The sequence below is a fragment of the Lithobates pipiens genome, unplaced genomic scaffold (assembly GCF_037356315.1).
Source record: "Lithobates pipiens isolate NorthernLeopardFrog02 unplaced genomic scaffold, aLitPip1_a1.2 Scaffold_22, whole genome shotgun sequence".
Lineage (NCBI taxonomy): Eukaryota > Metazoa > Chordata > Amphibia > Anura > Ranidae > Lithobates > Lithobates pipiens.
The window spans coordinates 80,612,918-80,640,290 of record NW_027507784.1 but is presented as its reverse complement, the minus strand read 5'-3'; the positions used below and the strand labels follow the sequence as shown (position 1 = coordinate 80,640,290).

Here is a 27,373-nt window from a genome sequence, read left to right as displayed (position 1 = left end):
CAAACTATCACATCATGTCATCCGAATAAATACAAATTAATTTGATGTTTTTGTTATACTTTATTTTAGATTTGTTGAAATTCGTTACTATTGTGATTCGGATACATCCCAGTCTCCGAATAACGAAAATTTTGTCCAAATTTTGATTCCGAACAAAACAAATCACACCTGTCTACTAATTATTCTGTAATTGATGATACAATTTTTACAATAAGTGTTTAATCATCTCTCCTCCCAGTGAGGTCAGCATGAGATGATATTCATTATCTGAATAGGATATGGATTGTATAGACCAGAATAGTATAGACCAGTGATGGCGAACCTTGGCACCCCAGATGTTTTGGAACTACATTTCCCATGATGCTCATGCACTGTGAAGTGTAGCTGAGCATCATGGGAAATGTAGTTCCAAAACATCTGGGGTGCCAAGGTTCGCGATCACTGGTATAGACTATTTTTTATTCACTGTATAATAAAGATTTTCTAATTTTTATAAAACATTTACTTTGTGTAATTCCTATTGCTGCAGCAAAGTCCCGCGGTAGACATTTTTGGTCACTATTTTGTAGATGAGAGCGGAGAGCTGGAAGAGAAACTAATAAACTTTGAAATAACATAGGAAGACAAAACCAAGTATATAAATGGAACTTTGAATATGCCATCAGGAGTCAAACACAAGATTTGTTAACGATAAAAGATGGGATATATTTATGAGAATTGTAAAAAACGAAGACCAACACCAAAACGTGCATTAAAAGCAATAGGCATATGTTATGATCAGTATGGAAAAATAAATGTAGTAATTGCGCAGGTGAAGAGTGGAGATAAATAATCAAAAAAGCAGCTGGCAATCACACAACAGAATACTTTGTTTAAAAAACAATATAATAACTAAATAATGGTGATTAAAATATGGTAATTGTGGCTCCTGCGCTAATAGGAGTATCAAATAAAGTAATTGAATAAAGCAAATGCTGCACACACCGTATGAGCCAAACCAAATCTCATATAAAGTGCATAAATGATAAATATAAATGGTGCTGCGCTTTTACCAAAAAAAAAATCGAAGATTTTTAGGAATCAAAAAATCGCATTTAGCCTGTATCAAAAAATAGTGCAAAAAATTACATAATACCTCTAACGATATATGTATTTTTATAAATATATAAATACATATAAACAATATATATTTATAAAGTGCAAACGTGCAAAAATTGATAAATATAAAGTGCACAGCGTGAATGAATAAATTGCTATTATAAATAAAATATAATGTGAAATGTATATCGTGGTATATATGCCAAAATTATAAAGGAAACAACAGTGTCATATCAAGTGCAAGAGAATCTTATATAACATACAATAAACAGTTCTTAATTGATTGCTGAAAGCGATTCATCCATGCCAAACCCAGTGCCACAGAAAACATCCAGGTATTCACCAACTAGTGTGTGGATTACACAATTGGCTTACAGCTGTAAGGCAAACATCATAAATGGCAACTCCTAAAATGGATGAAAGGGAGGAGACACACAGACCACCGTCCACTTCCTCTAATAGCAGCCCACAAAGTCCACAATGACTAGAGGAGGGTACTCGGGGAACAAATAGGAAGCGATCCATAGTGTAGTGTTTTTTTTAAATAAACAAATTTATAAAAAAATACAAACTACTCACAAACATGAAGGAGATAATTGCACATAAACAAAACGCCGATCGGTCCACTCGTGCGTGCTACGTCACTTCCGGTATCCTACGCGTTACGTCACGTACCTCGTGACTTCAACTGGGAGTTACCATTTTATGCTGTTTTCCTTACAGCTGTAAGGTAATTGTGTAATCCACACACTAGTTGGTGAATACCTGGATGTTTTCTGTGGCACTGGGTTTGGCACAGATGAATCACTTTCAGCAATCAATTAAGAAGTGTTTGTTATATAAGATTCTCTTGCACTTGATATGACACTGTTGTTTCCTTTATAATTTTGTTATATATACCACGATATATATTTCACATTATATTTTATTTATAATAGCAATTTATTCACGCTGTGCACTTTATATTTATCCTTTTTTTGCACGTTTGCACTTTATAAATATATATTGTTTATATGTATTTATACATTTATAAAAATACATATATCGTTAGAGGTATTATGTAATTTTTTGCACTATTTTTTGATACAGGCTAGATGCGATTTTTTGATTCCTAAAAATCTTCGATTTATTTTATTAATTTTTTTTGGTAAATAATGGTGATTAGTCCATAAAGTGTCCAAACATGAAGAAACCCTTGAAATCCTGTCTCTTTGGGTGTTTCTGTCATCTATCACCCCAAGTGCACCTTCCACTGTGAAAATTAAAGATGTGCCCTTACTGGATGGCTAGACTCCACGCTAGTAAGACATACAGGCATACCCCACTTTTAAGTACACAATGGGGTTTAGTTACTAAAGCTGGAAAGTGCAAAATCAGGCTCACTTCTGCTTAAAAACGAATGAGCTTCCAGGTTTTATAACCAAAGCTTAATTGAAGAAGCTGAGGTTAGAAGCTCATTGGTTTCTATGCAGAAGTGAGCTGTAGATTCACACATAAAGATCCATCCATCCATCCATTGGAAAGAAACAAAAATGGCATTGAGGTCAGCCTTGCTGGTTTCTTCCTTTTCCTTCTCTTGAAAGTAATATAAAGGAAGCGAAAGATTGCCACAAAGTGTGAAACCGTGGTGGTTTATTGAAATTATCCACAAGTCCAACAAAACATGGATTAAAAGATCTGCAAATAACAAACTAGCGTGGTGTATTGAGCATAGACTTCACACTACTAGTTTCGTCATACATGACGTCATGTATGACAAAACGAATAGAGTGTAATCTATGCTCAAAACGCTATGCTAGTTTGTTTGTGATCCACAGATTCTTTTAATCCATGAACTTGTGGATAATTTCAATAAACCACCATGGTTTTACACTATGTGGTGATCTTTCTCTTCCTTTATATTACTTCTATGAGAGAGAAGGAAAGGTAGAAACCAGCAAGGCTGACTTCAATGCCATTTTCGTTTGTTTCCAATAGATGGATCTTCAATGATGTGTGAATCTGTCTTACTAGGCTCCTAGAACGTGCAGTCTAGCTATCCAGTAAGGGCACATCTTTTATTTTCACGGAAGGTGTACTTTGGGTTTTTCTGTCATCTATCACCCCAAGAGACACGATTTCAAGGATTTCTTCACGTTTGGACACTTTATGGACTAATCACCATTATTTAGTTATTCTAGTGTTCACAACAAGTTATTATTGCAGCATTCTTTTGTCTTTTATATGTGATGATCACACCGGTGTGGGTTGATCCCGACAGTGTCGCATATGATAATCAAGATGACATAGATTGGTCTACGTGTTTCATGGGGCACCATGCCTTATGAGGACCATACATGTCGTCAGGTTTAATCGAGTTGTCCAATCACCGATACGATAACATGTACTAAAGAGAAATGAAAGAAGATACAATCCTTTTAATATAGCACAAAGAAATTATACTGAACGAAATGTCAATGATTAGTCATCTGAAAAAAATAAAACTTCCCCCTTACCCCTCCACAGTACGGGGACCACCCAGCGTCATCCAGGGGACACAAAAATCAAGGCCTTCTTGCCCGTGGGAAGACCACGGGGGCTCAGCCCTAAGACCAAGCTGCAATGAATCCAGAAAGTTGAAAATCGGACACACCTTACTTAAGGCGGAGTTCCACTCATTTTTTTGTTTATTAAAAGTTAGCCGCTACAAAAAGCGTAGCTGTTGACTTTTAATAAACAGACAATCGCCTGTCCCACAGTCCAGCGATGCGCCTACCCGAAGCCTTGCTTCTCTCCCTCGCCTCTCCCCGGTGCCGGCATTGCATGTGTGTGCACCCGGCTGTGACAGCTTGCGCTTCCTGAATGGCCGGGCCATCTTCTGGGACCTGTGACGTGTCCCAGAAGATTGCAGGGAGGGAGGGGCCACCTGAGCGGAAGTGGGAGCTGGGTACCTCTCAAAACCAGGTACCTGCTCCCTCCCCCAAAAAATTACATGCCAAATTTGGCATGCCAGGGAGTCAGGGCTCCTTAAAGCGCAAGTTCCACTTTGGGGTTGAACTCCACTTTAAATATTAGATATAGTGGGGGGAAAAAAAACAATAACAGTCCCCCCCCCCCAAAAAAAGGGGGATTACACAAGAAGTGTGCACAGGACGGCTCTGAATTTCTGGCAGGTTCAATATATATTTTTCCATTCTGTGTAAGATCTGCTTGAAAAACATTAAATAATAAAGTAGATTATATGTCTTATGTTGGTTTTCCCTTTAAAAAATACTTGCCGTTTTCTAGATTGACATGACTTGCTCCTGAATTCTGTTCTCACTTGACTTCTCTGCTTTAACACTTTTTCCACTTGTTTTCAGTACAAAAAGAGAAGGGATACACCACTCTTCAGGACGAGGCGGTGAGGATCTTTAACTCCCTGCAGGAAATCGAGACGGTCCCTGATCCGGTCCCCATAATCCAAGGCATCCTACAGACCTGCCAGGATCTCAAGCCGCTCAGAGACGAAGTTTACTGTCAGCTGATCAAACAGACCAATCACGTTCCCCAGCCCAACAGCGCGGGTAACCTGCGGCACTGGCAGCTGCTCACCTGCATGAGCTGCACTTTCTTGCCCGGTCGAGACATCCTGCGCTACCTCAAGTTTCATCTTAAGAGGTGAGGGTCAAACTTGGTCTTGGTTCTCCTCTATCGTTTGTAGGTTTGCAGCAGCTAGAGAAAGTAGGTCAGGTGGTTTGTCTTTCTTCTGCACTCGTAAAGCAAGGTCTGCTTATCCTTTTCACAGATAATCTTATAGGAAGATATTTGCCTGAATGATCGGTCTGAGTCTCTTTTTAATTATGCATTTTTTTGAGGAGGGGGAGGTCCAAATGTGTCTTATACATGGTATTTATCTACAAAGTCGAAGTTCAGTCTGCTTATACTGTACATTTTCGGGCTCTTCCTTTCCACTGTCGTCAACCTAGCTCCCAACTGTCCCTGATTTGGAGCAGTATCCCTCTGTCCCTCTTTCCCCCTCATTTTGGTTTGATCTGTATAGTTGTGTATAAAATGCACTTTTTATTTTTTATTTTTTTTAAAGTGTTTCCCACTGCTAAACCTTTCATCCAATTTAGAAATTGCTGCATTTGTAAATTTTAAAAGCCAATATAAAGGAATAGTAGTGGTAAAAAAAATAAAAAAGTCCTTGTGGATTAAATTTACACTTTTTTTTTTTTTTTTGGTTGATTCTCCTTTAAGGGAGTGTGGCAGGGGGCATGTCCTATGCCTACATACATTTTACTAGTAGGTGTCCCTCATGCCCATCTCAAAATTTTGGGAGGTATGTGCTAATGACATATTTTACATAAAAGCTGTTTTCACTACATACCTTATTTTAGGCTCAGTGATTTCATCACTGGCCCCCTGTGCTTCTCTATGCAATCTGGGTAGCTCTTGGCTGGTGGGAGGGGCCAGTGTACATAGCTTCCTGAAAGCATCACAGTGTCCTGCCTCAGTACTCTTTTCAAGAGCCCTCACCTCTGATGCAAGCATTGGGCTGCCTCTTAGGCAGAGGTATGAAAATGTCAAAATGACTTGATGGTTGGGTGTCAGCCTGGAGGAGTGGGTGTTTTCCGAAGCAGGATGTACTTGCATGCAAATCACCCTAGGTAACACCCACATGTGATGCTGAGTCTTCATGATTGAAGTATGTATAAATGCAAGTTTGGGACCTTAGATTGTTCTCAATCACTGTGCTAGATGATGCTGAGAGAGCCATCCATGTCGGCTCTGACATCACTGGTTGCTAGACGTGAGGCGGCTCTAGCAACCAGTGGCCGGGAGTAAACTCAGGGGGTGGAGGCAGAGCCAGCAACATGGCGGATCAGTTCATACCTATCCTCTGCATTCCCAGTGTCCATTTTTTTTGGGGGGGGGCTCACGGGGCACAGTATAATATTGGGGGGCCATGGCCCCCTCTGCCCACCCCCCCAGTGATGCCACTGGATGATGGAAGTCCCCCAGCCAGGAAATTAGGCCCTTTTTACAGCTTCTAATGCATTTTGTAAGAAACACTGTGCGCAGTGAAATCAGAGTAAGCAATTTCAGTGCAGGAGAGGAGCCTCTGAAACTGTGTCTGACTGAAGGGAAAGCTTTTCAATTTATATGCTGGTAGGTGAATTGGATCCTGTCTATAGTGGCCACAGTATGTATGAATGTAAGTTAGGGACCTTAGATTGTAAGGCTCTTTGAGGGTAGGGACTGATGTGAATGTACAGAGTATATGTAAAGCGCTGCATAAATTGACAGTGTTATAGGAGTACCTGAAATAAAAAAAAAAAAATATATATATATAGCTCATGTAAAATCATGTTCAAGCTTTATACCGCCCCCTCCTGGTGAAGTTTTGTGTACATGCATATTGTGACTCTTACCGTTTGTCCCCTGTAGGGTGAGGGACAGCTTCCCTGGCACAGAGGTTGAGCAGTTTGCACATTTCATTGTTGATGCTCTGAAGAAAACCAAGTGCAGGGAGATGGTGCCATCCCAGGAGGAGATCTCCGCACTGCTCACACGCAGCAATATGAACACCACGGTTTACTGCCATGGAGGAGGGTCCTGCCAGATCAGTATCAATTCCCACACCACTGCCGGGGAGGTGAGTGCTATCCTTGGTGCCAGGCTGTTAGACCCTGTAATAAAGCAGATGAAAGCCTTCACTGAATGTAATCACATATGGGGTTCTCTGTCAATCTCACTCTTACCCCCCTCTGTCTGTATCTCAGTCTTTCACACCTCTTTTGTGTTTACATTCTTCTCTCCTATCATCTATTTTTTTTTTTTTTTTGTAATAAGTTTTCTTTGAAATAACAAAGGGTTTGAATAATAGTGTACAGAAAGTTTTAATATGGCGAGCATGAGCAATAGCCTTAATAGCCCCAGCGCAAAAGGTGGCATCAGTTTAACCACTTGCTTACTGGGAACTTGAACCCCCCCCCCCCCCCCCTACCCAGACCAATTTTCAGTTTTCAGCACTGTCGTAATTTGAATGACAATTTCGCGGTCATACAACACTGTACCCAAATTACATTTTTATAATTTTTTTCCTCCAAATAGAGCTTTCTTTTGGTGGTATTTGTTCACCTGTGCGATTTTTATTTATTTATTTATTTTTTATTTATAACTGGTAATTTTTGTCCGTCATTGATGTTTGCTGATGGGTGGCAGTGATGGACACTGATCGGTTACACGATTGGCACCACTTGTGGACATTGATAGGTGGCACTTGTGGGCACTGTTGCTCTATAAATGAGGCATAATTGCCTCTTCCTTTTCGGGACTGATGTCCCTTTAAGATAAACAGGTGATCTGCTTCTTTTTTTTTTCTCCTCCACTGTCAGCGTGAGGAGAAAAAAAAAATGATTACCGGGACTCGGATCTGTAATCACCCAAGTCTCAGTGACTCGGTGATCACAGCACGCTCTGCGCGCGCCCTGTAGGGCGCATGGGAGCATGCACAAGGAAGGCCGTCATATAATGGCCTCCCGGAAATTCACATCAGAGCTGTGGCCGTCATTCGGCCATAGAGCGGATGCCAAGAGGTTAACCATACATCCAGTCCATCAAAAAAAAAAAACTGTTATAGGTTATACACAAAAATACGTTTTAAACCATAGTGTTCATTTTGAGAATATCATAGAGATCAATAATAGTACATAGAGAGAGCAGTGGAAGCCAAAGATGAAAATTGAATAATAAAAAAAAGGGGGGGCAGCATATTAGATTAGGGGGAGCATTAGATTTTAAATCCATGAACCCCTCTCCTTGCCTCTTTCTCCTCTCCCCTCCTTTCTCCTCACCTCTCTCCTTTGTTTCACGTTTTCTTTATATACTCTTTGCCACTCTAACACTCTTCATCCCTTTCTCTTCTCGAAAACTTTTATTTTTCCTCTTCTCTCCTTTTTCCTCCCCTCTCTCCTTTCTCGCCTATTTCTCTATTCACTCTCCACCAGTCTTTAACACTTTCGCCCTTCTCTCTTTCTCACTCTCCTCTGCTCTGTCCCCTCTTCTCTCCCCCCCCCCCCCCTCTTTCTCCTCTGTCTCCTTTTTTTCTCCCCTCTTTCTCCTCTGCTCTGCCTTCTTTTCTCTCTCCCCCCCCCCCTTTTCTCCTCTCCACTGCTGTGTCCTTTTTGTTTCTCCCCGCCACTTTCTCCTCTCCTCTGTCTCTCCTCTGCTCTGTCCCCTCTTCTATCCCCTTCTATTTCTCCTCTCCTTTGCTCTGCCGCCTCTTCTCTCTCTCCTCCATCTCTTCTCTCTCAAATCAAAAATTAAATCCGAGGGTGCACAGGCCTAGTGCATTATTCTCAAATATCTTTAATAAATAAAAAGGTACGTTTTATACTCCCAAAAAAACGCATGTATCATAACTTTGCATAAAAGACAACAACTTAAGTCCATGATGAGACAGTCACATAAAAAGTACAGCAGGCTAATGCATTTCAAAGCTTGCCTCTTCCTCAGAACCCAGATCTCTTCTCTCTCTTCTGTATCACCTTCCTTTTTATTTTTTATTTTTTCTTTCTGCCACTCTCACCCTTTTCTCTCTCATTTCTCTAACTTTCCATTTCTCTTTCTTTTCACTTCTGCTCCACTTTACATTTCTTCTTATCGCTAACAATTCTGCTCTGGCCCTAAAACAGTACAGAAAGTTGTACCAAATACAGTACTTTACTCCTTCTTCTTTTTTTTTTTTCCTCGCTCTCTCTTTCTCTTCTTTCTTGCCCCTCTCCTCCTCCTCCTCTTCTTAGAATTGTACATTTTCAGCTTTCACTCCGATTGTCTCCACTTCAGTTGATGACCTGAATGAGAATTGGGTTCTGTTTGTTGCAGGTGGTGGAGAAGTTAATCCGCGGCCTTTCCATGGACAACAGCCGAAACATGTTTGCCCTTTTTGAACACAACAAAGTTGTGGACAGAGCGGTGGAGAGCCGTGTAATTGTAGCCGATGTCCTTGCAAAATTTGAAAGGTTGGAGCGTTATTTGATACTTTTCCCACATTGTGTGTTTGTTTTTTATTTGATTTTCACAATTGTGTGGCCTTCTTAGTCATCTAATCATTCTGTCTCCCCCAAAAGACTGACCAGCACCGGAGAGGAGGAGGAAGAGACCGTCCAGTGGAATCTGTACTTTAAACTCTACTGCTTCCTTGATGTGCAGAGCGTTCCTAAAGAAGGTGTTGAATTTGCCTTCATGTTTGAGCAGGTATGTCTTAGTTCATAGATGGCATCTGGAAGATATGAAGCAACTCTTCAGCAAAAATATGTATCTGGCTTCCATCACTCACGCACTATATACATTAACTGGGATTCCTAACTTGTTAAGACACACAGAATATGTATTCATGGTTTTATTAGCTATACTTAAATACAGGTATAATTTTGTTCAGAGCTGATTAAGTCATTAAAATTCCCATGATCCACTTTAAGACTGCACCTAGACTCAACGGCTCTGGTGGGTTTTGGCAGGGTTTAGTGCTGGAACTTCCAGCTGTGACCGTCTTAGTGCAGCAATAAACACGGGAATGCCCTTCCATGCTAGCCTATGTATTCATGCACAAATAGGCGTTTAGAGGCAGAAAATAAAATCACTTGTGCGTTTTAAGAGAGCAGCATTTAGCTCTTCAATGTCTATTAATTTCAATGTCCAGAATAAATTAATATTCTGGCCAATTAAATTAATAAACACCCAAGAGCTTGACCGCTTAGGCGTGTCTTTGAAGCGGCTTTTCTCCTGCCAGGAGAAAAGCATTTACAAAAAGCCCCAGTGTGCATGAGGCCTAAAAGTGACTTGCTGCTGCAGAACAATAAATTTACTTTGGATTCTGGCTGAAGTCGGTTTTTAACGTCAACCTAATTATTTACCAAAAAGCTGCGCTAAAATTGATATTTGTGAAACATAAAAATTATACCATATTATAACAATATATAATTCAAAAAATGTGTATATGCAAAACTTAGTCCGTATCACCATCTACACACAAAAAAAAATCCATATCGTATGAAAAAAAATATATATTCTTTTTGATTGTAGTCTCCCCGTGCAACACACTACACCAGTAAAGAAAAGGTGTCCTCCAAGATACAGAGACAGAATTCCACCACCGATATTACTGCCGCTTACCAGCTAGACTGGTCCCCATCACAGAGACCAGATATGGCCACCACAAAAGACTACTCCTTCTGCACACAAACCACCGGGAGGCAGGGCTGGACTGGGACAGAAATTTGGCTCTGGACTTCATCTAGACCAGCCCACATACATTTGGAGTGTCCCATCAGCACTCCCTTACATCAGAGTGTCCCATCACCAGCCCCCTTACATCAGAGTGTCCCATCACCAGCCCCCTTACATCAGAGTGTCCCATCACCAGCCCCCTTACATCAGAGTGTCCCATCACCAGCCCCCTTACATCAGAGTGTCCCATCACCAGCCCCCTTACATCAGAGTGTCCCATCACCAGCCCCCTTACATCAGAGTGTCCCATCACCAGCCCCCTTACATCAGAGTGTCCCATCAGCACCCCCTTACATCAGAGTGTCCCATCAGCACCCCCTTACATCAGAGTGTCCCATCAGCACCCCCTTACATCAGAGTGTCCCATCAGCACCCCCTTACATCAGAGTGTCCCATCAGCACCCCCTTACATCAGAGTGTCCCATCGGCACCCCCTTACATCAGAGTGTCCCATCGGCACCCCCTTACATCAGAGTGTCCCATCGGCACCCCCTTACGTCAGAGTGTCCCATCGGCACCCCCTTACGTCAGAGTGTCCCATCGGCACCCCCTTACGTCAGAGTGTCCCATCGGCACCCCCTTACGTCAGAGTGTCCCATCAGCACCCCCTTACGTCAGAGTGTCCCATCAGCACCCCCTTACGTCAGAGTGTCCCATCAGCACCCCCTTACGTCAGAGTGTCCCATCAGCACCCCCTTACGTCAGAGTGTCCCATCAGCACCCCCTTACGTCAGAGTGTCCCATGAGCAGCCCCCTTACATCAGAGTGTCCCATGAGCAGCCCCCTTACATCAGAGTGTCTCATGAGCAGCCCCCTTACATCAGAGTGTCTCATGAGCAGCCCCCTTACATCAGAGTGTCTCATGAGCAGCCCCCTTACATCAGAGTGTCTCATGAGCAGCCCCCTTACATCAGAGTGTCTCATGAGCAGCCCCCTTACATCAGAGTGTCTCATGAGCAGCCCCCTTACATCAGAGTGTCTCATGAGCAGCCCCCTTACATCAGAGTGTCTCATGAGCAGCCCCCTTACATCAGAATGTCCCATCAGACCCCCCTTACATCAGAGTGTCCCATCTGCAGCCCCCTTACATCAGAGTGGCCCACTGAACCATCGGCCCACAGGGAAACTCCCGGTAGTCCCAATGGCCAGTACATGCCTGCCGGGAGGATGAATCTCAGTTGTTTGGAAAGGTCCTACGGCCACACCACTCATTGCCCGTCACATACAGAGACAAGAAAGGTCGCCATAGTGTAATTCTTACGTTTAATATATGTATAAAAAGATTGCACTTACATCCAATAGGAATAACAATTCGCTGTATTACAAAGAAATTTGCCGGCCGGCTTCATAAACGCTGCCCGTCGCTTCCGGGTTCAGCGTGGAACGCGGTGACGTCAATACGCCACTCCTCCCTACGCCGTTTCGTCAAAGATAACGTCTTCCAGGGGCACGTTTTAGCGCAGCTTTTTGGTAAATAATTTTAACGTCAACCACCTTAGCTGTAACCCCTTTTTAGCATGGCAAAAAAGATTATGTAAGCCATAGTATCACACCAATAAGATTATCCTGAAAACATTGGTACAGGAGTACAATGCACCAAGTCCTCTGCATCCAAAGTTCTGATGCCAAAACTGTCTGGTCCAAATCTAATATATATTACAGTTATCTAAGCATGCATGCAGTGGTGTATTTTGGATTTGTGCTGCCCCTAGGCATGACTAAAATCGGGTGCCCCCCCCCCCATTTAAATTTGTCCCACCCCTTCCTGTTTGTTGACACCCGCCGCTATCGGATCTTATCCCGTCCGCCAAAACCAGACGGATGGGGGGGGATCTATTCCCCATCTGTCTGGAGGATCGGGGGACAGGCGGTCCATTTCCATCCAACCGCCCCATAGAGGAGAACGGGCTGCATCATCTGTCGGCTCTACATAGCGGACAGATCCCCCGCTGAGCAGGCAGATCTGCTTTACAGAGACTGCCTGTGTCTTTACTTACATTTTTTCTGTCCAGGTACAATATTATTTTTGACATTTTTACTCTTTTTAAATGTCTTTTTTTTTTTTTTTACATTTTTATTTGGGGTGGGGTGGGGGTGGAGAGACATCAGGGGTCTTAACAGACCTCCAATGTCTCTTTGCAACCTAACTGCACTGTGGATGAATGATAGGAGTCTGTATGGAGTCTCATATTCATTCATAAAATTAAATATAGTAAACAGTGTGCGCTATATTTCATTCACAAACTGACAAATGGTAAGCACAGTTTACTATGCGTCAGTGATTAATGAATACAGAAGTGATCAGTACTGTGGTCGCTTTTTGTATCCTTTCAGGAAAGGAAGAGGGCTGGTTACCAACACTCCCCCCCCCCCCCCCCCCACTCCCTTCTTCATCTATCCAGCGATCTCCCACACCAGCAGTGGCTGCACTTGGCTGGTGGGAGAGCAGGCCAGCAGCCACATAGAGGCGATGGGGATGGGGGGGGGGGGGGGCGAATGAATGGGGGGTCGGAAAAGCAGAGGGCAGAGGATGGAAGCCAACAATAGCTGCAGGGCATCAGGTTTGCGGGGGGAGTTCAGTTCAGTTCAGTGGGGTGAAGTGGCAGTGAGGAGCGCCACACCCCTGAAAAATGTATGACTGAACACTAATGTCGTTGGGATTAGTATCTGGGGACTGCAGGATCTCTGAGACGTGAAATCATTGGCTTGATCAATCAATGGTCATCTGATGCCTGTCATTAACTTTTAGATGTTTTATGATTTTTCAGGCCCATGAGAGTCTGACAAGTGGCCATTTTCCAGCCCCTGAGGAAACGCTGCAACACTTAGCTGCTCTGCGGCTTCAGTATCAGCATGGAGACTTCTGTAAGGTCTCCTGGAACTTGGAGTCCATGTATCCCGTGCAGCGACTAAAGAACAAGATCCTGCAGGCCACCAAAAGCAGCAGCAGCTCCGGGCAGACTCTGGAGAGGAGGAGAACCAGTTTTCTGGAGGGCACTCTGAAACGTGGCTTCAAAGTGGGCTCTATGAAGAAGCAGAAGATGGAGGAGGAGCAGATGCTGGAGATGTGGGTGAAGGAAGAGCTGTCTGCTGCCCGTACCAGTATAGCCGAGAAGTGGAGCAGGCTGCATGGGATGTCTCAGCACCAGGCCATGGTGAACTATATGGTCATTGTCACTGAGTGGCCAGGATACGGGTCGACGCTCTTTGATGTGGAGGTACAGTTACAAATCTGCATGATGTTGGGATCAAACTTGCATATAAATATTAGAGACTGTAGTTGGCCCATTTATTGATGCCAAGCATGCTTGCCATACTTGTGAAGTATTTGCCTCCCAATTTAGAGTCTCTAAAGCAGTGGCTCTCAACATTTCTATTGCCGTGACCCCTTGATAAAATTTCCCAAGTTGTGAGGACCCCTAACAGTAAAATTATTTTTGTTGGTCCTTCATTGCTGTAATTTAAATATCTGATATGCAGGATGTATTTTCATTCTTACAAAGCTAACATCTTAAAGCATAGTGATTAATCACAAAAACAATCTGTAATATATAGTGCAAAATATTTATTTAAAATGAACATCTAGGTTACAAATGAATAAATTGCCCCGCTAAGAGACAGGGTAAGTGCCGGCAGACTGCTGGCAAGGGGTCACAGTGGGAGCATTTGATATGGCATAGTGGGAGCATTTGATATGGCACAGCGGCTGCGTTTTGATGGGCATAGTGGCGGCGTTTGGGCACAGTGGGGGCATTTGCTGTACAAAAATGTTTTTTATTAATTGGTGTCTCTGACTTGCCAAAGTCACTCAGGTGTTTCGTCAGAATCAGCAAACCGTCTAATGTGTTAACCGGAAGTGAAGTTTTGTCACTGCGACCTTCGTACACTCACCCGCAGCAAGGCTACAGTTACAAGTCAGCAAGCGGACATCTTTTTACACCCACCGAAGTCTTGCATTTTTACCAGTAAACCGAGCTTATATACTATATAAACCTGGTAAAACATATGTGTAAAATGCAAGACTTCGGTGGGTGTAAAAAGATGTCCGCTTGCCGACTTCTAACTGTAGCCTTACTGCGGACAAGAGTACCAAGATGGCGGTGACAGAACGTCACTTCTGTGTGGTCTCTCCTCCCCTGGAAGTGACAGCTCGCTGGCTAAGACCGACAGACTCTGGCGTACACACAGTAACTTCAGGTCCATCTCGGCCAGCTTTCCAGATTGGCCAGCATTCGCGACCCTCAGGTTGAGAACCGCTGCTCTAAAGCATGCCACTCCAAGCATGACATTTAGTGTAGTAGTTCTTTAATGATATTTGAAACATTGAAGAGGGAGAGGAATTTGCTATTAAATTAAAGCTTGGTGTAGTTTGGTCATTCTGCTGGTTTATAGTGCAAATATTGCTCGTTTTTGGCTCTATTTAAATATTCCATTTTAGAGGCATGTTGACACCAAAACTAGAGACTGTGGGGAAATTCATAAGACGGTCTTTAGAATTCCAACATGCCACCACAAGACAAATGTTGGTGCAGGCAACAGATTCATGTACCCGTTCTAGACTGGTACAATAATCAGGGCCACACACAGAGTGTGGCTATGCACTGAGATCAAAATGTCCATACAGACACTCTGGGGGTGATTTACTAAAGGCAAACAGACTGTGCACTTTACAAAGTGCAGTTGCGCCAGAGCTTAGTAATGAGATAAAGCTTCACTTTGCAAAGATTACCCAATCACATGCAAGGAAAATAAAATGCACTGCATTTGTGCTTGCACATGACTGGAAGATGGAAGTCAGCAGAGCTTCTGCTCATTTACTACGTTCTGGTGCAGCTGCACTTGCAGAGTGCACAGTTTTTGTGCCTTTAGTAAATCAACCCCCTCTGTTCTCAGTGCAACTAGGATTCCTCCTGTCCGACAGTTTCAGTGATGGGCAGGTTAGTACCTGGTTGGGCTGAGCCTGATGGGGATTCACAGACACTACTTCCCCAGCAAGTCCACTCCCTTTGTGATTGTCAAAATACCCAAACAGTCCCTAATTGGATGCAGATGCAGGTTATGATTAAGCGATTTGGTTCGTGATACATGTTAACCATGCTGCTAGTCCTGCTGTATCGTGGTCTATTGATGTAATGCGTGGAGTTTTATGATTAAAGCATTCATACTTCTGAAGATCGGAGTGCGGTCACCTCTTTTGCACATACTTTAACAGTCTTTAATTTCATGGACTGGACCAGCACTAGATCTTCAGTACAGCTATTTTATCACCTGGAGCGGTGTTGCGGCCTCTTTTTGTCTTACTCTCTTCCGCCCAGCTCCTTCAATTTTTCAATCGAACCAACCTGTGTGAATTTCACCCAGTTCATCAGGAATTGTTCCAAATTCTCTCTGGTTATGGCTAGCTTCAAAAGGGGTCCGTTGATACATTTTCCACATTTTGCCGTGTTGCAAACAAAAACTAAATTTGTATTTTATTGGGATTTTATGTGATAGTCCAACATAAAGTGGCACATTGTGAATGGAAGGAACATCATAAATGGTTCGCCACATTTTTTTACAAATAAATGTGTGAAAAGTGTGGTGTGCATTTGTATGGCGCCCCCCGGAGTCAATACTTTGTCAAACCACCTTCCATTGCAATTACAGCTGCAAGTCTTTTTGGGGATGTGTCTACCAGATTCGCACATCTAGAGAGGGACATTTTTGCCCATTCTTCTTTGCAAAATATCTCAAGCTTCTTCAGATTGGATGGAGAGCGTCCAATCTGTGTCTTTTTATAACATTTGTACCCAGCGCTGTCTTCCCATCAGCAATATTTTTCAAAAATATATAATATAAGTGCAAGTGGATCATAAGTGCAAAATTATATAAGGCATGAAAAATTAAAGTTTATTTTTTATGCCTTATATCGTTTTGGCACTTAAGATTCACTTGCACTGAAAAATATTGGTAATGGGAAGACAGCACTGGGTACAAAGGTTATAAATTGAGTTAAAGGCACCTACACTTTATACCGCAGCAGCAATCAATTAGACAATTTAATCACAGAAAAACCCACTGAAGCCACAGCGTGGGAATCACAAACTTTATACACAATTTTCAAGTCTTGCCACAGATTCTCAATTGGATTTAGGTCTGGACTTTGATTGGGCCAACACATGAATATGCTTTGATCTAAACCATTCCATTATAGCTTTGGCTGTATGTTTAGGGTCGTTGTCCTGCTGGAAGGTGAACCTCCGCCGCAGTCTCAAGTCTTTTGCAGACTCTAACAGGTTTTCTTCTAAGATTGTCCTGTATTTGGCTCCATCCATCTTCCCATCAACTCTGACCAGCTTCCCTGTCCTTGCTGAAGAAAAGCATCCCCACAACATGATGCTGCCACCATCATGTTTCGCGGTGGGGATGGTGTGTCCAGGGTGATGTGCAGTGTTAGTTTTCCGCCACACATAGTGTTTTGCTTTTAGGCCAAAAAGTTTAATTTTGGTCTCATCTGACCAGAGAACCTTCTTCCACATGTTTCCTGTGTCCCCCACATGGCTTCTCACAAACAACGGAATGCCTTATGGCTTGCTTTCAAATGTCTTTCTTCTTGCCACTCTTCCATAAAGGTCAGATTTGTGGAGTACACGACTAATAGTTGTCCTGTGGACAGATTCTCCCACCTGAGCTGTGGATCTCTGCAGCTCCTCCAGAGTTACCATGGACCTCTTGGCTGCTTCTCTGATGAATGTTCTCCTTGCCTGGCCTGTTTAGGTGGACGGCCATGTCTTAGTAGGATTGCAGTTGTGCCATAATCTTTCCATTATGGATTGAACAGAGCTCCATGAGATGTTCAAAGCTTGGTATATTTTTTTTTATAACCTAACCCTGCTTTAAACTTCTCCACAACTTTATGCCTGACCTGTCTCGTGTGTTCCTTGGCCTTCATGATGCTGTTTGTTCACTAAGGTTCTCTAACAAACCTCTGAGGGCTTCACAGAATAGCTGAATTAATACTGAGATTAAATTGCACATAGGTGGACACTAATTAGGTGACTTCTGTAGGCAATTGCTTCCTCTATATTTTAGTTAGGGGTATCAGAGTAAAGGGGGCTGAATACAAATTCATGCCACATTTTTCTGTTTATTTACATAGTTAGTCAGGTTGAAAAAATACATAAGTCCATCTAGTTCAACCACAAAACATTTCTGTAAAAAATGTTGAAAAACATTTTTATTATTTTCTTTCCACTTGACAATTATGTGCCACTTTGTGTTGGTATATCACATAAAATCCCAATAAAATACATTTATATTTTTGGTTGTATCATGACAAAATGTGGAAAATTTCAGGGAGCATGAATACTTTTTCAAGGCACCGTTTATTATCAACTTTCCAAACATCAGCAACTGAGGCGGCTAATAGGTTATGTTTAGAGATCCAACATGTGATGACCAAGCCTTAGCCCTGGTTCACTGCAATGAGATTTGTCGTGCAATTTGACAGTAAAAAACTGCATGACCAGTTGCACCCCATTGCGGCAATGGAACCATTCAAATCATTGCGTCTCAGAAAAAAAAAAGTTCCTGCACGACTTTTTTGTAATTTTAATTTCATTGTGACTTGCATTGACTAAAATTAAATTAAAGCGGGAGTTCCGCCATTTGTTTTAGTTTTTTTTAAAGCCAGCAGCTACAAATACTGCAGCTGCTGACTTTTAAAATAATGACACTTACCCACCCAGCGCGCCCGCGATGTCGGCACCCGAAGCCGATCTCTCGATCGTCTCTCGGGTGCTGCCGCCGCCATCTTGGGTATGGGAATCAGGTAGTGGAGTCTTGCGGCTTCATTTCCCGGTTCCCTACTGCGCATGCGTGAGTCACGCTGCGCAATAAGGATGGTCCCCGCTATCTCTGGGATCCGTGTGTTTCCCAGCAGACAGCGGGGGACCTGCGGAAAGGGGCGTAGATTCTGCGGAAAGGGGCGTACCTTCTACAGATATCTATGCCGGAAGTGGGTGCAGATACCTGTACTGTACAGGTACCTGCACCCCCCCTCCCCCCTGAAAGGTGCCAATTGTGGCGCCGGAGTGGAGGAGGGTTCCAATGAGCGGAAGCTCCACTTTAGGGTGAAGCTCCGCTTTAAGTCACAAGCTGTAGTGAGATGGCACGTCAAAATCGCTCTTATCAGGCAGCTTTGAAATTGCGCTGAAGTAGTGCGATTTCAAAGCTGCACTGGCGTGACCCAGGGCTTAAGGTATACCTGTTTGCAGCTACGGAGCAGGCAACATTTTATACTGTTAATTTTGCAGCAATATCCAACTTTTGTTTATTTAGTTTTGTTTTCTATTTTTTTTTTACAGTACAAGGAAGGAGGCTTTCCGAATGATCTGTGGCTGGGCGTCAGTGCAGAAAATGTCTCCGTCTACAAAAGGGGGGAACCAAAGCCACTGGAGACATTCCAGTATGAGCACATCATCTTCTTTGGAGCTCCGCAGCCCAACACCTTTAAGATCACAGTAGATGATCGCGAGATGTTCTTTGAAACCACTCAGGTTTGTGTCTGGCTAAAGGGTTTCGGGAAGCTTTTGTCAGTTAAAGAATATGTGCACACATTCATTTTAAGAGGGAAGTTTCAGGAAAAAAAACTTTACATTTTAAATAAGGAACTTTGAAGCAAAATAAGGGTCAGTGCCCATCTGCAGGCTCACCATTTCCATGAGTGCAGCCTGATCAATGTCCATTTGCAGCTATTTAGTGAGAATCTCCTATGATAGACAGAGCACTGGTCCAATGGCGGCCCAGGAGATGGGACTTCCTATTACAGAAGACAGGAGATTCTCGCTGTATGTAATCTGGTGCTTGTTCTGCTCCCCTCCCTGTTCCCTCCAAGGCAGCTAAAATTGAAGTATTGGCGTATAATGCACACGCTATTTGCACCTGATTTTCATGGTGAAAAAGTGAGTGTTATATGCTAATACAGTGTGTGTATATGTATATATGTATGTGTATGTATATGTGTGTGTATATATATATATATATATATATATATATATATATATATATATATATATATATATATATATAATACATTTTTCACCATTTATAGAAGTAATCACATTCCCTCTGTTCTCGGCTGCATAAGAGCTGGGGAGGAGAAACAGCAGGACACTTATATAGCACCAGCAGTTTGCATGGCACTTACAACATGAGGGCAAGATAGTACAGTTACAATTCAATATAGGAGGGATCAGAGGGCCCTGTTCGTTAGAGCTTACAATCTGGGAGGGTTGGGTTTACATATTCTTTAAATCATAAATCAAAGCCTTAGTTTAGTCAAAAATAAGAAATCAGCACAAGAGACATGACTTGCTATCAATGCGATGTGTCTCTTGTGCTGCTGGCTTCTGCTTTCGTTGAAACCTAAATCCAGACATACAGTTTTTGCCGTAATATTTCAGTATGGTGGGTATTAATAGAGCTGAGGGGCCTGTCACACTCGTCAATAGCTCTAACTACACCTGCCTTTTCTGACCCCCCTCCTCTAATCATATAAGTTGTAATATAGTTTCTATGAAAGATAATCTATGATTGGAGGAGGGGTGGATGAATATCCCAGATTAAAATATCCTCCAGTCATGAGTGGGGTAGACACCAGGCATAACTGAAAAACAATCTTTGAGATACAAACGGGAATGTTTTGCCTTTCTGCTCAGAGCCTATTACTGTACAGCACTATAGGTAATCTGGTGATCCTGGAACATATCTGCTGGTGATGCTAGAACACTCTACTTGCTGCCCATCACACGCAGAAATATGTTAGTAGTACAGTAACAATAGTTAAAGGTTTATCACTCGCATGCCACATCTGTATAAATCATTAAAACAAAGAAAAAACCCACTAAGTCGGACTTTGAAGGCAGATTGGATCAACAATATTGGTTAAAAATAATATTCATACATAAAAATTACATATAAACACAAAATATAACATTTAAAAAGCCATGTGTCGGTTAACAGCCAAGGGGTGGCCAGAAAAGAGGGAGTCGCATATTCCCAAATGACGTCAAAAAAAGGGGGGAGCCCCTGTGCGTATACGCCTTTCGCTGGATCGCTTCTTCAGGACACACGATGGGGGGGTGTATAGAAACATGTCTCACTGGTCCGGGCACGTAAAAATATCTGCATAGAAATCTCCCTGGGCAGGCAACAGAACAATGGGGTAGCCACAAAAACAATCCAGAATTGGCATAAACAGCCAGATAGCTCTAGGGGAAGAGAAAATCCTATATGGTAGACTTCATAGAAGATAGTAGTCACACGATATCTGTATTGACATAAGTGGTCACTGGATGTTTGTAAGATTATAATCTGATTAGGATATTGGAGATACATGAAAGTTACATACTTAACAGCTCCAACTGCATCTATCCTCAGGAGGCCAACACCTGTTTGTGTGCCCATATATTATCACAGATGACAGCTCCTGGGGAGAATATCTATTGATATATGCAGTTGGAGCTGCTAAGTATGTAACTTTCATGTATCTCCAGTATCCTAATCAAGCTATAATGATCTTACAAACCTCCAGTGACCACTTATGTCAATGCAGCTATTTATTCCTTGACTACTATCTTCTATGAAGCCTACCATATAGGATTTTCTCTGCCCCTAGAGCTATATGGCTGTTTATGCCACTTTGGATTATTGTTGTGGCTACCCCATTGTTCTGTTGCCCGGCCAGGGAGATTTTTATGTAGGCATTTTTACATGCCTGGACCAGTGAGACCTGTTTCTACCCCCCCCCCCCCCCCCCCCCCATGTGCGTCTTGAAAAAGCAATCCATTGAAACGCGTAGACGCACAGGGGTTCACGCATTTTTTTTTTTCTGTCATACTGTTGAACATCATCTGGGTATATGTGACTCCCTCTTTTCTGATCATCCCTTGGTTGTTAATGGACACATGCCTTTTTAAATTTTATATTTCGTATGTTTATATATAATTTTTTATGTACCAATAAAATATTATTTTTAACCAATATTGTTATTCCAATCTGCCTTCAAAGTCCGACTTGCTGTACTAAAACAAAGGAAAAAAAAACACTAACAGTAGAGATCTATATTGCTCACAGCCATCAATAAGATTTTCACATGAATGTGAATGGTGACACAGGCAGTAGATAGAAAGGTATTTGCATATACAGTGAAGGAAAAAAAGTATTTGATCCCTTGCTGATTTTGTACGTTGGCCCACTGACAAAGAAATGATCAGTCTATAATTTTAATGGTAGGTTTATTTTAACAGTAAAAGACAGAATAACAAAAATATCCCCAAAAAAGCATTTTTAAAAAGTTGTAAATTGATTTTATTTTAATGGGTGAAATAAGTAATTGACCCCTTCGCAAAACATGACTTGGTACTTGGTGGTAAAACCCTTGTTGGCAATCACAGAGGTCAGACGTTTCATGTAGTTGGCCACCAGGTTTGCACACATCTCAAGAGGGATTTTGTTCCACTCCTCTTTGCAGCTCCTCTCCAAGTCATTAAGGTTTTGAGGCTGATGTTTGGTAACTCGAACCTTCAGCTCCCTCCACATATTCTCTATGGGTTTAAGGTCTGGAGACTGCCCCCCCGTCTGGAGAGCAGCCGATCGGCTCTCCTCTACTCGTGTCTGTCAGACGCGAGTGAGGAATTGCCGATCAATGGCTCTTCCTGTTTACATTGTGTTCAGCCGTGATTGGACACGGCTGATCACGTGGTGTCCGAGACTCTTTACCTAGATCGGAGTTGTGGTGTGTCAGACTGACACGACGCAACAACGATCGCCGCAATGTGGCTTGATATCCTGCAAGACATCATATGATGTCCGGTCAGGATATCACAACCACTTTGCCGACGTCATATTGCTATATGGTGGGCAGCAAGTGGTTAAAGTGATTGTAAAGGTTTAGTTTGTTATTAAAATTATAAACATGTTATATATATATATATATATATATATATATATATATATATATATATATATATATATATATATTATATAACTATATTTGCCTGCTCTGTACAACAGTTTTGCACAGAACAGCCCCGATCCTCCTCTTATGGGATCCCCTGCTGGTACTCCTGGCTTGCCTCTCACCTCACGTTCTAAGTGACCTGCTGCTGTATCTGAGCCAATGAAGAGCTGGAGAGCTTCGGCTCTTATGCACATCGCTGGATCGAGACTCAGGTATGTATAGAGTAAAAAAGGTAAAAAAAAAAAAATCTTCCTTTTACAACTGCTTTAAAATCTCTTTAGTGCAGCTCTTCATTAATTTATAATTAAGGTTGCACCGATACCAGTATCTGTGCTGATACCGAGTATTTTTACAAGTACTTGTGAAAATGCGCCGATATCCGTAACTGATGCCGTTCGTGGTGCGCTTTGAGCCCAAACAAAATTAATGGTCTCAAATCCCACTGCAAAGAATCACATGCTATTTGAACAGGAAAGCGGTGCGATTCCTGTCTGAATCGCATGCGTTTTCCCACACCACTCCTGTGTGAACACAGACTTGTCCTATGGGTTTCAGCCTGGGTTCACACAGGAGCAGTGCAGGAAACCGAATGATTCGGACAGTAATCGCACCAGGATTCTGTTCTAATCGCATGTGATTCTATGCAGTGCAGTTTGAGCCATTAATTTTGTATGGGCTCAAATCTTTTGCAGGCTCTAACAGGTTTTCTTCTAAGATTGCCCTGTATTTGACTCCATCCATCTCCCCATCAACTCTGACCAGCTTCCCTGTCCCTGCTGAAGAAAAGCATCCCTACAGCATGATGCCGCCACCACCATGTTTCACAATGGGGATGGTGTGTTCAGGGTGATGTGTAGTATTAGTTTTCAGCCACACATAGCGTTTTGCTTTTAGGCCAAAAAATTCAATTTTGGTCTCATCTAACGAGAGCACCTTCTTCCACATGTTTGCTGTGTCCTCTACATGGCTTCTTGCAAACTGCAAATGGGACTTCTTATGGCTTTCTTTCAACAATGGTTTTCTTCTTGCTACTCTTCCATAAAGGCCAGATTTGTGTAGTGACGACTAATAGTTGTCCTGTGGACAGATTCTCCCACCTGAGCTGTGGATCTCTGCAGCTCCTCCAGAGTTACCTTGGGTCTCTTGGCTGCATCTCCGATTAATGCTCTCCTTGTCCAGCCTGTCAGTTTAGGTGGACGGCCATGTCTGGGTAGGGTTACAGTTGTGCCATACTCTTTCCATTTTCGGATGATGGATTGAACAGAGCTCCATGAGATGTTCAAAGCTTGGGATATTTTTTTAAAACCTAACCCTTCTTTATACTTCTCCACAACTTTATCCCTGACCTGTCTGGTGTGTTCTTTGGCCTTCATGATGCTATTTGTTTACTATGGTTCTCTAACAAACCCCTGAGGGATTCACAGAACAGCCGTACTTCTACTGAGATTAAAATGCACACAAGTGGACTCCATTTACTAATTGGGTAACTTCTGAATGTAATTGGTTTAATTAGATTTTAGTTAGGGGAATCCGAGGAAAGGGGGGCTGAATACAAATGTACGCCACACTTTTCAGATATTTATTTTTAAATAAACACTGGAGCGGTGCGCTGGCAGGACACTATAAAAAGTCCTGCTAGCAGAATCTTTAGAGCGGTGAAGGAGTGGTGTATTCACCACTCCTGCCCCTTGAAATCAATGGGGCAGCGCGACTATACCGCCGGGTTTTAACCCTTTCTTGGCCGCTAGCGGGGGGTAAAAGCACCCCGCTATTGGCCAAATAGCGCCGCAAATTTGACGAAAATTACTGCTGACGCAGCCACTGCCCCAATGTTTACCATGGCTCTCTAACAAACCCCTGAGGGATTCACAGAACAGCTGTACTTCTACCAAGATTAAAATACACACAGATGGACTCTATTTACTAATTGGGTAACTTCTGAATGTAATTGGTTTCATTAGATTTTAGCTTGGGGTATCCGAGGAAAAGGGGCTGAATACAAATGCACGCCACACTTTTCAGATATTTATTTGTAAAAAAATGTTGGTGTGCTCCTTGACCTTCATGATGCTCTTTGTTCACTAAGGTTCTCTAACAAACCTCTGAGGGCCTCACAGTACAGCTGTATTTATCCTGAGATTAAATTATACACAGGTGGACTCTATTTAATTAGGTGACTTCTGAAGGCAATTGCTTCCTCTAGATTTTAGTTGGGGGTATCAGAGTAAAAGAGGCTGAATACAAATGCACGCCACACTTGTCACATATTTATTTGTAAAAAAAAAATTGAAAAACATTTAAACATTTTACCAGTTTCTTTCCACTTCACAATTATGTGCCACGTTATTGGTCTATCACACAAAATCCCAATAAAATAAATTTGTTTTTGGTTGTAATATGACAAAATGTGGAAAATTTCAAGGGGTGTGAATACTTTTTCAAGACACTGTATGTGTGTGTATATAAAAAAAAAAAAAAAATATATATATATATATATATATTTTATTTTATCTCTGCAATTACATTTTTGCCTGGGGTTCAGCTTTAATACGCATGTACTATTTTTGTATGTAAAGCTTGTTTTTACTAAAATTAAGTATCTTCATTGTGTGTTTTTTTTTTTTTTTTTTTTTTTTTTTTTTACATTTTCTTAGGTTGGGGAGATCACCAAGATCATGAGGGCTTACATTAATATGATTGTTAAGAAACGGTGCAGCGTCAAATCCATCACCAGCCAGGACAGCCAGTTCAGTAGCTGGGCCAGGTGACGCCCTCTACTGGTGAACTCCCAGAATGCCATGCACTGGTTAACATCTGCGTCAGAAACTCTCACGTAAGGGAAACGCAAAGACTTGTTTACGTGCACAATACTCATAGACTAGGAGGACAGAAGCCATCTGATTTAATGCGAAGGACAGATGATGCTCTGAAAGTAATTCTGATCCTAGGAACTTTTTATATATTTTCATTATTATCTCACCGTGAAACCAAGTTGGTTGTAGCCTCCTTGCACAGCAGACTGCAAGCCTTGTGCCATCAAGGTACCTTTTTCTGGAGAACCACTTATGAAAATATCTCTTTTCTATGACGCTATTGTCTTCCTGCTGACGATATGATATGAAGTAGCTTTTGTTGCTTATCTGGTCTTCTGAATACTTCTCAGGGCAAGAATTCCAGGAGTTTATTCCACATTGCAGTATATGAAGAATATTATGGAATGGAAGGTCGACAGATCTCGGAATCCCATGTAGATTAGCAGTATTAATGAGCTCTGTGGACCATTATGGACTACCCCCTCGAGCAGGGCCGGGACAAGGGGTGGGCAGGAGGGAAGGCTGCCGGACAAGGGGTGGGCAGGAGGGGAGGCTGCCAGACAAGGGGTGGGCAGGAGGGGAGGCTGCCGGACAAGGGGTGGGCAGGAGGGGAGGCTGCCGGACAAGGGGTGGGCAGAAGGGGAGGCTGCCCTGGGCACAATGGTTTATTGCAGGGATGGGGGCACCCTAAACCCTAAAAGAAAGGGGAGGGGGGCGCAATTTGGCATCTTTATCCCTGGGCACTGGATGATCTTGTCCCGGCACTGCCCTCGATAGTTAGAGGACCTTCCCCCCCCCCCCCAGGGTTTTTGTATATTCCTTTCACTTATTTAAGAAAAAACTTTTTCTTTTCAAGATCTTTCCATTTGAGTGTAATGTATAAAGCACATAAAATACTATTTATTTTGTAATATTCCATCTGTCTTGCCCTAGTGTTGTCCAACTAGGAAACCATTTCAGTTATGGGTGGTTGGCATGGGGTTGGGTCACCAACTAACTTTTTTTTTCTTTTTTTAAATAATTTTAAAGGACTCCAGTAGTAGGATTTGTCTTCCTGTGGCCATAAAGTGTGTCACTACTGTTGCTGTAAAATAATTGAGCATAACTCCCCCCCAATTGTATTGTAAAGAATGTAGCAGGTGGATATGGCTGGGAGATTTTGCCAATAAACTTCAAAAGAACCCCCCAAAACCACCCTAAAACTAAAATAGTGGGTGGACTTAGCATTTCAGATTTAGACGCTCATTATAAATGTGTCCACCTTTTAAAAGGCTGGACAAAAATGTTATTTAATATTCTTCTTAACTTGAAATTTTAACGTTCGATATTTCATCTCTTATCCCTTAGACAATCGCAGTATTAATGGGGCTGTTTGGAACTATCTCCAGCATTGTATGTCCCAGAGTATTACCTAGGAAGTCACCAGCAGCCATTGCTTCTGCCCAAATGGCAGCCATCTTGTTGTTAGCTCAATTAGACTTCCATTATTTAGGCCTAAATTTAGTCAGAGACTGCAGTGGAATCGGGGCCGATTCCTGGCCGGCCGAGGGAATCCTGGAGAGATTTTCTTGCTGCTTGATAAATGGTGGGCCTCACTTTGCCTGTGTGGCCCCACTCGTCATTAGACTGCGCCCTGGGCTGCTGCTGGCGGTGGTGCCCAGGACTGAATGTATCTCGCTTACTGTGGATGGTGGAACCGACTGTTACGGCATTTACATTATATTGCTAATAAATTATTGAGTATAAACACTTTCTGGTGATTGTGGTGCTGTGTGTTTTTTATATAATTAAAGCGATATAAAACCCAAAAACAATAATGTAATTGCAGTTTAGCAATCCTTGAAGGATAAGTTCAATCTTCCTAAGAACCCTTTCACACTGGGGCGCTTTGTAGGCGCTATAGCTCTAAAAATAGTGCCTGCAAAGCACCCTGAACGAGCCGCTGCTGTCTCTCCAATGTGAAAGCCCCGAGGGCTTTCACACTGGAGTGGTGCGCTGGCAGGACACTAAAAAGTCCTGCTAGCAGCATCTTTAGAGCGGTGAAGGAGTGGTGTATTCTCCACTCCTGCCCATTGAAATCAATGGGGCAGTGCGACTATACCGCCGGCATAGCGCTGCGCTTTAAGGTGGTTTTAACCCTTTCTCGGCCACTAGCGGGAGGTAAAAGCACCACGCTATTGGCCGAATAGCGCCGCAAATTTGACGA

General features: G+C 42.5%; 1 protein-coding gene across 2 annotated transcripts in view; it reads left to right on the top strand.

The window, feature by feature from the left end:
- LOC143923858 (unconventional myosin-X-like) overlaps window positions 1–26,916 on the top strand; it is a 253,802-nt gene extending 226,886 nt beyond the window's left edge. For both annotated transcript variants that reach the window (XM_077447780.1, XM_077447779.1), the window contains 7 exons: window positions 4,440–4,737; window positions 6,511–6,718; window positions 8,950–9,086; window positions 9,195–9,321; window positions 13,122–13,571; window positions 18,699–18,890; window positions 25,009–26,916. In XM_077447780.1, coding sequence (XP_077303906.1) covers window positions 4,440–4,737; window positions 6,511–6,718; window positions 8,950–9,086; window positions 9,195–9,321; window positions 13,122–13,571; window positions 18,699–18,890; window positions 25,009–25,122 — 1,526 coding nt within the window. In that variant the 3' untranslated portion in view covers window positions 25,123–26,916. The remainder of the gene's footprint in view (window positions 1–4,439; window positions 4,738–6,510; window positions 6,719–8,949; window positions 9,087–9,194; window positions 9,322–13,121; window positions 13,572–18,698; window positions 18,891–25,008) is intronic.
- Window positions 26,917–27,373: the final 457 nt, after the last annotated feature.